This window comes from Myxine glutinosa, chromosome 1, assembly GCF_964187855.1.
Source record: "Myxine glutinosa chromosome 1, kmMyxGlut1.1, whole genome shotgun sequence".
NCBI lineage: Eukaryota > Metazoa > Chordata > Myxini > Myxiniformes > Myxinidae > Myxine > Myxine glutinosa.
The window spans coordinates 445,033,724-445,048,392 of NC_136261.1; the positions used below are offsets into that span (position 1 = coordinate 445,033,724).

Below are 14,669 nucleotides of genomic sequence, written 5' to 3' on the forward strand. Positions count from 1 at the left end.
CTTGAAAATCCTCTCTATCTCTTTGCTGACGACTCTACTCTCTGTCGCTCCATTCCTCATCCCTCAGATCGGCAGTCTGCAGCCTCCTCACTCTCTGCAGACCTGGACAAAATCACAGACTGGGCAAACAAGTGGAACATGTCTTTCAATCCTGACAAATCTCACACTCTTACGATGTCTCTCCGAAAAGACCGACTGGACAAACCTCCCATCCACTTTCTGAATAATCCTCTCCAAGAAGTTCTGTCACTCAAGCTTTTGGGTCTCACTATCTGCCATGATCTATTCTGGGAAAACCACATTTCAAATCTGGCATCCAAAGCCATTCGCCGACTGGGCATCCTTCGTCGTGCGAAGTCCTTCCTTGGCACACCTGAGCTCCTCACCACATACAAGGCTTTCATCCGCAGCTCAATGGAATACTGCTCTCCCCTCTGGGCCTCACACATAGCTCGTCTTCATGCTGTTGAAACCAATGAATTCAGAATCATTGGAATCTCCCGCGATGAAGCTAACTCCAAGGGCTTCTCACTCACTCACCACAGGCAGGTTGGTGGTCTTTCCGTATTCTACCGACTCCTCTCTGGCCTTGCCCCCCCAGCTCTCTCTGGGCTCTGTCCCGCAAATATTCCTACAGGTCACACAAGATCTGTCTGCAACCCTCTTATGGTTAAACTGCCAAAATCAAGACTCTCTGCTCACCTTCACTCCTTCATTCCTCTTTTCTCCCACCTCTGGAACAAACTCCCTCACTCTCTTCAATCCCACTCCACCCTCCAGGTCTTTAAAACACCTGTTCACCACCATCTCTTATGTTCCCCCATCCAAAACCTTGATCTTTTCTACCCCCGCTAATTTCACCCCAATTCCACTTTTTTGAAATACCAACTTCTGTCCTGGAAGTCCTTGGTGTCCTTGTGTTTTATACTTTTCGCACCCCCCCCCCTTCCCACGCCTCCTCCCCCCAAGCCCTCTCCCTCCCACACATCTCCCTGCTCTCAAATGTTGTGTTTGTGTGCTTCCCCTTCTCTCCCCATCTTGTCTTCCGCTCCCTCTTTTTATATATCTTGTTTGTCTGGTTGATTTGTTTGTGAAGTAAATGTCAGCTCTTTCACGAGCCTCGATTCAGTATACCAAAAAAACAAAAAAAACAGAACTTATTACAGGTAGATTCCCTATCGCGACAGACTAAGCATGTTACCTATTCAGATCTACCTGACTCTAGATATTGCTTTAACCCACCGACATAACAGTATCAATGTGTTAGGAGTGCTTCAATAAGCTAAAGAGGAGGAATAAGAGGATAGTAATAGGGCAGTTCACCAACGTGCATTGAGTATCTTTGAGGATAGATGCAATCCTCTGAAGAAATATGGCAATATTAAATTTGTACAGCGTTACAGACTCTCAATGGAATCATTTTGGTTGCTGCTGAATCTTGTCTAAGATCACCTGAATCAACCCACCATGAGGAGCAGTGTGCTAAATCCCCTTCAACAATTGTCTGTGATGCTGTGATTCTCTGCAAGTGCATCATTTAAATTGGATGTTCGAGACATGTGCGGTGTGTCACAAGCTAATCAGATGTTTCGACACGTACAACTAATTGGTGTTTATCTCCTTTTAACAAATTGCGATCTGGACGGGTGGATTAGCTCTGGTGCATACAACGATATCTTTGACAGCATTTAAGGTTTACGCATTTGTTAGCAAGATGCTCACTAAGTGCTATTCGTAAATTCAGCCCTAAATGGTAATTTTATAGTTTTCTCCTCACCAGTTGCAGAAGAGGCAGCATGACCATTTGTCAAAAAAACATCTGACTCTTCATTTACAGAAGCATATCTCAAAGCTTCTGAAACAGAAGAATCGTTGTTGTTTTGTGTGCATTCCACTTTCACAGGGCAGACATCACCTGCAAACAATTCAGTGTCAGTCTTTTGCAGGACACAAAGTTTTAAACTTCAAAATATAAATCAGGTCAATAAAACATTTATTCAGTCGAGGAAAAGGATTATCTAAATATCACAGAATCACTACACCATTACAGGACATTTAGTCCACGTCTTTACTTCAACCTCCTCCCAGCACATGTATCAAAACAAGACATTGCTAATTAGACAGCTAGCTCCAAAACGTACGAGGAGGCTACTTCTTACGAGTGTAAGAGCAACACATAAAACACAAAAACATAAACAGAAAACACATAAAACATTTAATAAAGAGACCGGGAGACAAGAGGGGGGGACAGAGGGAAACAAAACAGTGGAGAACAGGGACAGTGGTCGATCTGTGAAAGGAAGACAGGTGTGGGTTGCGGTGGGGGGGGGGGAGGTGGTGGGAGGGAACGGCATAAAACAAATGGACATGACTCGGACTTTCAGGAAAGAAAAACGGAATTTGAAAAAGGTGGATTTGGGTTGTATTAACGGGGGTAGAAGAGATCATGGTTATGGTTTTGGATGGGGGGAGACAAGAGATGATGGATAAGAGAAGATAACAGATGGTGGATAAGAGAAGATAATAGATTTTACCCAATATTGCACAGAGATGGTCGATGTCCAAACTGCATTAATGAGATTTAGTTAATCACAACTCAAACCTTGATTTAGGTTTGAATAAACATTTCGGAATTAAATAATTATTTTCCTTAGAAGAAAGAACAAATTGTTGTTGGAAAAAACCAATTTCCACATTTTGTTTGTTTTATCGACCAGTGGGTTGGAGTTTGCTTTCGAATGAACATTTTTTGTTGAAAGATGGCAACAAGTTCCACCAGGAATGACCCAATATCAAATTTTGAGAGTTTCCTTTCCATTCTGACCCGTGATTCTAAATCCCGGGGCATGAGCCGGAAGTCAACAAAAAAGGTTACATATTTCACGTGTCCTCCAATGCTGATTGCATATACAAGGTTGCATTTAAAAAATGTTTTAAAATGTGCCTCCAATTACATTTTTTGGTATTCTACCTTTTGGTATTTAATTTTTAGCTCACCTGGAACGAAGTTCAGGGGAGCTTATGCGATGGCACTTCGACCATCCGTCAGTCCGTAAAAACATGAAACCTCTTCTCTGAAACCACTAATTGGATTGCGCGCAAATTTGACACAAATTATATTAGTCATGTTATGACTAAAGTTTGTTCATGGCATTAAAAAAATAGGGGTCTTTCAGGGGTGAAAGTGGGTCCAGGTTTGACCCCCAAAATAGATGTTTACTTTCTTCTCGGAAACTACACACACAATTTTGATGAAACTTGACCACAACCTTCACCATCCATGATGTAACAAAGTTTGTTCACAGCATTAATTTTAAAAAAAGAAAAATTAAATAATAATCTATCTATAATTCCATTAATCTCTGTGTGTATGTGTGTTTGTATGTGTGTATGTGTGTATGTGTGTATGTGTGTATGTTTGTCTGTGACCGCTGTTTCTCGACAACTACCGGTCCGATATACTTGAAACTTGCCAGGTATATTGCTGGGGACCCGAGGATGTGCCTTTTCAAGGTTTGAAATTAATCGGACAAGTAGTTACCGAGCTATGGCGATTTCTTTACCAAACACCGCAAGCCGTTCGCTTTGGACCAAACCATTTCATGTAAATAGAGGGGGGGGGGGTTCTGTGGTCGTTGCGAATGGACCAAACCATTCATGTAAATAGAGGGGGGGGGGGGGTTCTGTGGTCGTTACTGCCACGTGGTTTCAAAGTTTTTTTTTGTTGTTGTTGTTTGCACGCATGTTTTTTTGCACCCACGTACGGGCACGCCCTAGGATGTTTACACACACACACCCCTACACAAATTTTTTTTTTTTTTTTTTTTTTTGGCAAGGAACGGGCACCCACGTACGGGCACGTCCTAGCTTATATATAGTACGGGCATGCCCTAGTAATAATAATAATAATAATAATCAAGCCCTGGGAGGATCTACAGGGGAGGGGTTGCACCAAAAATAGGTATTTGCTTTCTTGTAAGAAACTGCACATACAACTCCGATGAAACTTGACCACAACGTTCCATTCATTACTCGTGATGTACCAACGTCTGTTGCCGGCATTAAAAAAAATAATTCGGGGTCTAAGGTGGTCTACCGGGGGATGGCAGGTTGCTCCCCCCCCCCCCCCCCCCCCAAAAGTAGGTATTTGCTCTTTTCTTTGAAACTACATACACTATTTCAATGAAACTTCACCACAACCTTAATCACCTGTGACTTACCAATGTTTGTTTAATGCATAAGAAAAATTGGGATCTGAGGAAGTGTAGGGGGGGTTGCCTCCAAAATAGGTATTTTTTTGCTTGTTTGTTTAAAGTCTTATGATTATGTTAGTATGATTCTACATACTGCCCTGTCTTCTTGCAACCATTGAAACTGGTTTAAAATAACTTTTGTCAGTGTGATATACTGTTTATTCTACCAGGTGAGTGCCAGGGGTATTGCCCCTATTTTTGGTAATGTACCCAGAAGGCGGGGTCAAAATGATACAGCTTTTGCACCGTATTGCCATGTGGTGATAATAACAACCAAGGATGTGAATTTTACACAACCGTTCAGGAGACAGCATGACTGACAGACAGACAGACGGACGTAGCTGATGAGAATATGACTCGACGATGAAGAGTCTTCATATTTTTCAAAAAGCGTGGAATAAGAAGGAGAAGCCTTCCATGGCTAAAGAGAGGTAACAAACTACTTCCTGCATGCAGATAACTTAAATGCACCGTTAAACACGGAACACCTTGGAATTTAATGCAATTTCTTAAAAAGAAAATAAATAGGGGCAATAGACCCCGATTTTTCAAATGCCTTGAAAAAAACTTTGGTACATCACGAGTGATGAAGGTTGTGATCAAGTTTCATCGAAATAGTTTGTGTAGTTCTAATTTGGGTGGCAGTGGTGGGTCAAACCTGGACCCTCTTTGATCCCCAGTAGACCCCCTGAGACCTAAATTTTTCTAATGCCATGAACAAACTTGAGTTCCAACACACAAAATATAATCTTAGCCAAGTTTGGTCTCAATCCCATCAGCAGTTTCGAAGAAGAAGTAGCAAGTGTTTACGGAGGGACTGACGACGCGCCATCCCATAATCTCCCCGGATATAAGTTCCAGTTGAGCTAATAAGTACGTATATCGTTACCTTGTACCCTACATCAAAAATCCATTCATATTTGACAACACAAAACTACACCAATAGAGATAATACAAGTTAGAAGAATACAAAAAAAAAAACAATGGTAGAAGATAAAGATATTTGTTGACATGCGATGTCGTATTTAAAAAGTCACATACCAAACGTGGGTCTTGATGCTTCATGCTGAGAGCGGAGGCTGCAGACATCACTGAACCCGATTCCAGAGAAACGAGAAACATTGCCCCAGTGCACAATTTGAGATCCGAAAATCTTTTCACAGAAACTGGAAAGTTCCCGAATAACATTCTCCAAGTTGATGAAAATACTTCCAAAAAGAGAAGAACCCGCAATCTGGACATCTTGCGGCTTCGAAAAAGAATTCATAAATTTACAAAAGTCAGCATACATTGCAAATTGAAATTTCTCTTTGGAGAGAGAAAGGAGCTCGGTCCGCAATGGACCCGACTCAGTACAAGCTCGAATAACCTTCTGATTCTCAATTCCAAGCTTATCGATCACTGCTTGGGCTGTTTCTGCTCTCAGGCCTCGGGACTTGAGCCATTCCAAGAAGCTCTCCATTTCACCAATGATCTGCCAAGGATTCAATGCTTAAGTTAATCACAGAAAAGTTATACATGTTATTTTCTTTACTCTGTTTGGAATTTTTGTGAGTTATTTCCGTTGACAATCCAATCAATATTTATCCAATAAATGCGGGCTTTTGCATTCAGTTTGTTCACCCTCTCTGTCCCATTTTGTAGGTTTTCTTATCAATAATGATCTAATGAATGTGAGTTATTATATACAGAGACAAAAATAAACCCAGGGTAAACAAGAGGAGACCATTCGGCCCATTATGCTGCACCACATCAACACCAGGCCAAGTTTATCCACCAAAACGATGCAATTCCATTTGGGGAATGAGGGGAGGAATGTGGATGAGACGTTGTGGCACGACTAGGGATATCCCAAGCACGTCAAATAGAAATGTGGAAATACAATTATCTTAATTGTTTAAATATATAAAGAGAAAAAGCAATCTTTTGAGGTTTTTTTCTTTTCAGAGGTGGGTGGGGGAGGGGATATGTTTGGGCGATGGCGGTTCTTGCATGACAAACACACAACATCAACCACACACCACCAATTGACGAGACTTCCCGGAGACACGACACTCCACTTCACTTCACTTCACTTCACTCAGATGCACACAATCACTCAATCCCTACTCAAGTCACAAACGTCTTGCCAATATCCCGATACTCTTCCATCTTTAAAGCTTCAAGGTACCTATCTAATCCGAATTTAAACTTATCTATTGGTTCTGTTGACACTGCCTTTCTAGGAGACCATACCATGCATTAACTACTCTCTGACTGAAAGAGCCCTATAGTCAGGCAGCTTTGGACCGGATTTGAGATGGGTATGGACCTTCCGGACAAAAGCACCAATTTTTTCCCACATGTTACCCGTTACCTTAGCTTTCCATTTTCGATAGGAACCACTTCCCCCATATACATTATGTTGGCCATCTTGGATTTTGAAGATAGCCACCATTCTGTTAGTCGGCCTGACGTCACAGCTATGCACCGCGGTGCAATTTCACCCCCAAACCAAAATGGCGGTGCGTTGCCCCATGACATCACTACGTATTCACGCATATGACCGGCACAATACAATCTACACAATACAATACAATACAACACAATTTCTTTGTGCAATTTCCATTTTCAATCTACTATTTTGCGATAATCCACAAAAAGTTAAAAAGAAATCAAAACTCACATCACCTACAGCTATAACTTGTATTCTCAGTGATAATACGGATGATATACCTTTACCCCAAGATTTAGATGAAACAAAAAAGAACCTCCTTATCTATGACGATTGTGTTAATGAGAGAAACCAAATGGTTATGGACAGCTACTATACAAGGGGGAGACCTTCTTCTTGTAATTGTATTTATCTTAGTCAATCATACTTTCAACTCCCTCGTCGCTCAATAAGAAACAATGCTAATACTTTTATTTTATTCAAACTAAATGCATTGGATTTAACCAATTTTTGGAGGAATAATTGTTCTACATTATGTAGTAAAAAGGAATTTGAGGGTCATATGAAACATACGACTGAAAAATATAAATATATCGTTGTTAAAGAAGATGATATATTAACTAATAATTTCTTTGCATAAATAAAATGAATGCTGAAGAACGAGCAAGAAAATTTAAGGAACATCAACAATTACTTTCAAAAGTTGTGAAACAAGAGGAAGAGAAAAAGAAGAAATGGAGGCAAAAGCTATAAGGTGAAGACATATTTGAAAGAAAACAAGAGAAGTTTTTTAAACCTCTTTTAAAATCTTCCGGACAAAAGGGGGGGGGGGGTTTCGATTCAACTTCCTGCGATAGAATATACCCCAAACCAAAAACAGGAAGTGCCCGATTTGATTGACCTGTCCGATCAAGTTCCCGCAATAACATATACTTCCAAACAACAACAGGAGTTGCGAAAGTTGGATGAACTAGCGAATCAAGAACTTACAAGTATAGAAACAGCACAATCATCCCGAGACTTGGGGGGGGGGGGGGGGACAAATAAAATTTCTGATTATGTTGTGGAAGCTCTTCAAGACAATGAATATAGAAGGTACATAGCATTAACCAAAACAGGACTCATTTCAGCAGGAAAACCAGGAGAGTATATTCTTATTAACGAGGCGGTATATACATTTAATGATGAGTTAATGTTTTTGAGTTATACTCACCCAAATGTTAAATTAACCCCTAGATTAATGTTTCTTCTCACAAAAACGGGGCTCAGTGGGTCAAAATATTTTGATGCCCCACCTGATATGGAAAGAGAGGAAGATAGAGAGTATATTGAGTTGTGAAGCACGATTGATTATGAGGGATATATTAAGGGTAAAGGTCGTAAGACTGAGAAGGAAAAGCATATTAGTCGGGATTTAAAGGAACTTGGACTGAGGTCAGGCTGCGGTGTTAGTTTTCTTCCAGGTGAGTCATCACAATTAGTTAATAGACTATTACTGTTGCTAGGTAGTAAGGAGCCGGGAAACAACAATTGTTTTAATGAAATATCAGCTATTCTAGAACAGTTTATGAATAGGAAAAATAATTAATAAATGTCAATACAAAGATCTTTTATCTCACATACAATAAAATGAGAAACACAACTCTTAGATTTGATTTTACAACGAGCGATCACACGATTTCATTCCCATACCCGATACAACTTAATCCTACAAAAGAATATGAAGCGGCGTTATTGTCTATGGAAGCCTATAATACCTTGTTTAATATCACAGAAAAGAATAACAAGTTTAGTTATGATCCGGGAAGTGGATTTAAAACTATAGAAGTACCCCCCGGAGCTTACGAGATACCTGTACTATGGTCAGAAATTTCTCGCGTTATGAAAGAAAAAGGTGATGAACCAAAAAATATCGAAATAGATACTCAAAAACATACATCAAAATCAACTATGAAACTTAAAAATAATTATAAAATAGATTTCACGATTACTAATTCATTCCGTAAGATGTTAGGTTTCTCCACAAAAAAGCTTGAGGATAATAATATGTTTGTCAGTGATAACGTCGTTGACATATCCTCAGGTATAAATTCGGTGTTGATTAACTGTGATTTGGTTGATGGTGCTTATGACGATGGAGTAAAAACAAATACAATATTTTCATTCAGTGCTTATTCAACTCCAATAGGTTATTGATTCAATATGGAGCCAAAGAATCTCAACTATTTACCCGTGTCAGAAAAAACCATTTCTAAAGTAAATTTTAAGATAGCCGATCAGGATCACCGTATGGTTTCTTTCAATGGTGAAATTATATCCATCAGAATTGACCTACATGAAGTTGTTCAACAATAAACTGTAGATCAGCTACATGAAGTTATTCACGTAATTGGAAAGAATATTGAAAAAATCAAATACAGACTTGGCATTTAATATGGAATATTTTTTTTTTCTTGACTTGGGTTTACTTTCTTAACTCAGTATATCAATCTGGTGAGTTTCTTTTACACTTTGGTGATTTATTTGTCAAAAGAACCATGTCGCTGATTGTCTGTCGCAGCAAGAAGTCAACAACAGGATTATATCACAGGTGGCGTGGCAAAATGTACGGACAGGTGCATTTGATGATTGGTTTCACAGTCGGGTATAGAAGGGTTGTTGCGTTCTGTATTAGTGGAAAACAACTGCTGCACGTCTCCAAAAGTTATTGCCGCTTCCTCTGGAGATGGTCCGTCAACTCAACAATGCTGTTTCTCATGGAGTGGTGGCTTTACGAAATTACGGCATGAAACAGCGTGCTGTTGCTCGGCAGTATGGCATCACTCAAGGTCAGGTGTCAAAGATCCTGAAACGAAATGCTCAGAGGGGTGTCCCTACTCCAATACCGAGGCCAGGACGTCCCCGCAGAACCACAAGGAGGGATGATCGCCAGCTGCACCGGTTAGTCCGCAATGGCCGTACCAAGTCAGCTAATCGGCTTAGGGCTGAGTGGCAGCAACTGACAAATGTGCAAGTATCCAGAAGGCTAGTCAACCAACGACTGGTTCAAGCAGGCTATCGTGCCAGGCGTCCCCTGAGAAAGCCACGCCTGACCAGACAACACCGCCAGCGCCGATTGCAGTGGGTCAGAGAGCACTGTCAATGGCAGCCAGGACACTGGAATCACGTGATCTTCAGTGACGAGTCTAGATTTCTGGTCTATCGTCAAGATGGCCGCGTCTGAGTGTGCAGACAAGTGCATGAAGCCTACAACAAAGATTGTATAGTTCCAACAGTCCAAGCTGGAGGTGGTGGGGTGACCGTTTGGGCTGCTTTTCATGCAAGGGGCAAAACTGACCTGGTTGTTCTGAATGGAAACCTGAACCAGTTCAAGTACAGGGCCATTCTGGAAGAAAAATTGCTTCCATTTGCTCGTGCAGCCTTTCGTAGAAACTTTGTCTTCCAAGATGACAATGCACGGCCTCATCGTGCTCGCATGATCCAACACTTTCTTGCTGACCGTGGTGTAGAGCATATGGAGTGGCCTGCCATGTCCCCGGATATGAATCTGATAGAGAACCTGTGGGCAGAATTAACGCGTCAAATCGACCACTTGGACCAGCAGCCGACCTCTGTGCATGAATTGCAGCAGGCTATTGTCTGCGTGGCAAGCGATTCCTGTCCAAACCTTGGCAAATCTCGTGAACAGCATGCCTCGACGTGTACGTGCTCTCCTGAATGCTCGTGGGGGTTACACGAAGTACTGAACTGTAATTTTACTGTCCGTAATCCCAGTCGTAATTTAACTTTTGTTTTTGTTAAAAAAAATTTGGCTAATGTGCAAAATAAAGAGATACTTCTGGAAAACGTACAGAAGTTTAACACAGTACTGTCCATGAATTGAGTTCGATATCACTTTACATCACTTTCAAGGATCAATTTATTTGTTTCGAAATGTCAAATGTGGTTTTTGTTTCTTTTAAAGGTCACATTAACAAAATCTAGAATAATTTCAACATAATTCCAATGAAATTTTGGTTCTAAGACATCTTAAAAAGTAAGTTCACCCCCACAAAAAAAATATTCCATATTAAATGCCAAGTCTGTAATTGGAAAAATTATATAATAAATATAAACGAATTAATAAATGAACACCCAACTGTTTTTTCTAGAATGTAGTTTTATCACAAGTGATCAAGATAAAAAGAAAACTTACCAAGAGTTAGCATTTGGAAAAATAGGTCTTGTATTTACTCGGGAAAGAGGAGAGGTTATGTTAACGTCGAGGGGGGAATTTTTAATTCCGTCAAAATTTTCAATGAAAGATAAATTATGTTTTGAAAAATTGTTTTGGCTGCCAGACACTAATTATTCACGACTAGAACAAAAAATCTCAGCGGATAAATTGAATAAATTAAAACTAAAATGTTAAAAGTTTTTTATTCTACTTCGAATAAAAACACGATGGTTGTTGTAAGAAAACATGAGTTAAGAAAATATAAAGTCATTACGAAATATACAAAAGACGTTTTTAAAACAGCTGGTAATGGGATTGGGGAAGGTATGTACCTTTCACCATACTATAAGGGTCAAGGTATGTATCTTTCACCATACTATAAGGGCGAAGCTATGTTTCTTGGGAGAGGATACTATAAGCCTACGAGAGAACATGGTGCAGAAGATCAATTTAGAAATAAAGGAGATGGGCTAATTGATACTCTAATGGGTATCGGTTCAACTATTCTTAAACATAAAGACCTAATTGGTTCAACCGCTTCTGCCGTGGGAAATGTAGCGGGTGCTGTAAAGAGTATAAAAGACGCTCAAAAGGAGTCTGATAAATTACAAGCGATCAAAGAAGTTCAAAAAGGTAAAACTGAACTAACTCCACAAGAACGACGAAGAATAATTGAAATACTGGGGTCGGGTTTTCAAAAGTTTTTAATATTTTATTAGTATCATACGTAAATATAATAAATTTATTTATTATATTTTTTATTGTTATATAAAAAGAATGGAGACAATTGATGCTATGTATGATTTGGATGATACTATTATCATTTCCAACTCAACGAATAAAGAGGATTATTATAAGGTAAATGCCGTAACAGGATCAGATTGGAATAAGACTGGATCAAGTAGTTTTGAGATGAAGTAGTTTTTGAGATAATCAACAAACTTACTTGAACCTAGCCGATAGTTTCTTGTTCTGTAAATTTAAATTCAATAAGAATGCAAATGACACAAACGTTACACGCGTAAATGATTTCTTCTGGAAAATGTTTGATAATGTCCGTTTGTATATTCGAATGCAAGAAGTGGAAGCGGTTGATTATGTCTCTGCTACATCTGAAATGATGAAATTTACACTATATTCGCATAGTGATAGATGGGGTAAGGGAACTGCCGAACGTTTTATCCCCAATATAGAAAAGGGGACAACTGAAGATCGCGTTTATGCTCAAAGGAAGTTAATGTATAACAAGGGTAACAAAACAGACAATAGTTTTACCGTAGCTGTACCCCTAACAGGTATATTTGGATTTTGTGACTATGATAAAGTTTTATACGGCCTTAAAATTAGATTTCAACTACACAGGAATGTTAATGAAAATAGATTTGTTTTTTGGGGATTGCTAATGCTCTCGCTGCTAACAATAAATTTGTTATTTATGATCTGTGTTGTTATATCCGTGAATATAGTCCTCATCTTAAAAGGGAAGAGATGTTGAATATAAGACTTAACACAAAGACCCCGCTAAATGTATTATACCTTAAAAGAAGATGTCAACACATTAAAATGGACAAATCCATTTACACGTGGAATTTGGGTGTTCAAGGTAAACCGCGATACCTGTGGCTCATTTTTAAGAAACCAGATGGAGATACTGCTACTGATAAGAATAACGTGTTGTGTGATAATGCTGGGGTAAAACAACTTCGGGTTTCTCTAGACGGAACATTTTACCCATGAGATGGATTGGAAATTAATTGGGAAAATAATGATTATGCTGAAGCCTACAAATCTTACCAAAAGGTGTGTGAAAGCAACGGTAATATGGATCCCATTTTGGATATGGCGTCGTTTAAAAATCTATATACAATCTACGCGATTGACCTGAGCGCTCAAAAGGAAACGATAAATCCAATAGAGAGGATACTTCCCTATACATTGAAAGGGAGGGAGCTGGTGAACTTGATGCATATTGTTTGATCTTGGAAGAAACAGAACTACAGATCAATACGGATAATGGTGTTATGAGTTATGACTAATATCACATAAGTAATAAATAGAAAATTTATTTTCATAATAAATATAAATGAGCAAAGTACCAACTGACGTATATATTAATCAAATTAATCGCGATAAGCTATCGTCTTGTATCCAAAATAAAAAACCTTGTACGATTAATGTTCGTACAATTCAAAGAAAAGGTGATATGACAATTAGTGTTTTGCTCACAAAAGTGCAGGAGGAAAAACTAAATAGTGCCGCTTCACTTAGTTTAAAAATGTCAAAACCTATGTTGAAGAAATATTCACTAAAGGAAATAAACGGAGGATTTATTCTGCTTCTAGCCCTAATCCCCTTAATTGCCGGTGCTGTAGGTGCACCGGGGGTGGCGACGGATGGTATTTCAGCAACGGTAAAAGCCGCTGATGAAAGGAAAGCTCAACTAGCAGCCCAAAAATAATTGGAAAGACATAACAGGGCATTGGAGAAAGAAGTTAGTGGAAGTGGGGTAATTGTAGATTTTGCTGAAAGGCTTGAAAGTCTGCCTGATAGGGCAAGATCGTTAGTCGTAGATATGCTTTGTTTTATCGCACAGGCGGGTGTAAAATTAACTAAAAGAGGTAATCAGTTATATCTTTCTCCTAAATAAAAAGAAAATTTATTTTCGAAAATAAAATGGAGGAGTGGTTTAAACATTTTGGAAAGAATACAACGTCAAATATAGAATTTGGTAAATATTGTAAACAGCTAAACCTCAATAACGTAAGTATTTGTATGAGGGATGAATCACCAAAGTTGTCCAAAAATACAAAGAATATTATAATGATTTTAGAAGATAATAGTGGAAATGGGTCACATTGGATTTGCATTCATAATGGCAGTGGTAAATATTATTTTGATAGCTATGAGCTTCCACTGCCTCTTGAAAAAATTAACTTCCTACCGAAGGGGGAGAGGGTTTGTCAAACATTTCAGGTCCAATAAGTAAATTCTAAATGTTGTGGTCAATTATGTTTATACATATTATTTCACCTCAACAATAATGAAAGTTTTTCTGATGTTATTTTTACTCTTATTTAAAATGACCTACGTTGGAAAAGACAGTTCTATCTTTAGGGGATCTCAAGAGACGACTGTTGATTTATCAAATTATTATACAAAGGCACAGGTTGAATGACAGAAATATGATATAACTAAAAATCTTAATATGAAAAATAGTTATAAATTAATCAATTATCCGAGTCCCGATGGTAACAATGACTAGGTGAGATTAGGTGATGTATTACAATATATATCCCAAGAGAAAACAGCACATTATGACAAACAAGTAGAAATTACAGTCACAACACCTGGTTCTCCAGACCATACACCTTTTCATATTAAATTTAACGTAACACTTACAATCAAACTTTATAAAGATGGGAATATTGTTAATATGGTAATTGATAAATGGAGGTATGATAATGCCTGATTTAGGGTATAATTGGTTCTTTTCAATAAACTTCGAAGACCTACAAGATTTTCTTTGGTCTCGTAAAGAAGAATATTACCCCCTTGGTGACCATAATCCGGTATGTGGAAACACAATTAGTAATCAGCTAATACATGAGTTTGGAAGTAAAAACTTATATGGTAGCATAGCGATGGTTTGTATGACAAAGAGTCAAGACAATCATATAACTATACAAAGTCGGGGAATACAAACAGATTTGGCGGCGGGAAGATGGAATGGTATTACGCCATAGTATTAATCTCATGTATATTTCAA

At 38.7% G+C, this 14,669-nt stretch overlaps 1 protein-coding gene across 4 annotated transcripts in view; it reads right to left on the bottom strand.

Moving 5' to 3' along the window:
* Positions 1 to 14,669, bottom strand: part of LOC144889666 (uncharacterized) — a 59,110-nt gene that overhangs the window by 24,463 nt on the left and 19,978 nt on the right. For all 4 annotated transcript variants that reach the window (XM_078770776.1, XM_078770774.1, XM_078770775.1 and 1 more), the window contains exons 2-3: positions 5,295 to 5,727; positions 1,778 to 1,915 (exon numbers count right to left, since the gene is read on the bottom strand). In XM_078770776.1, the coding sequence (XP_078626902.1) occupies positions 1,778 to 1,915; positions 5,295 to 5,727 (571 nt within the window). The remainder of the gene's footprint in view (positions 1 to 1,777; positions 1,916 to 5,294; positions 5,728 to 14,669) is intronic.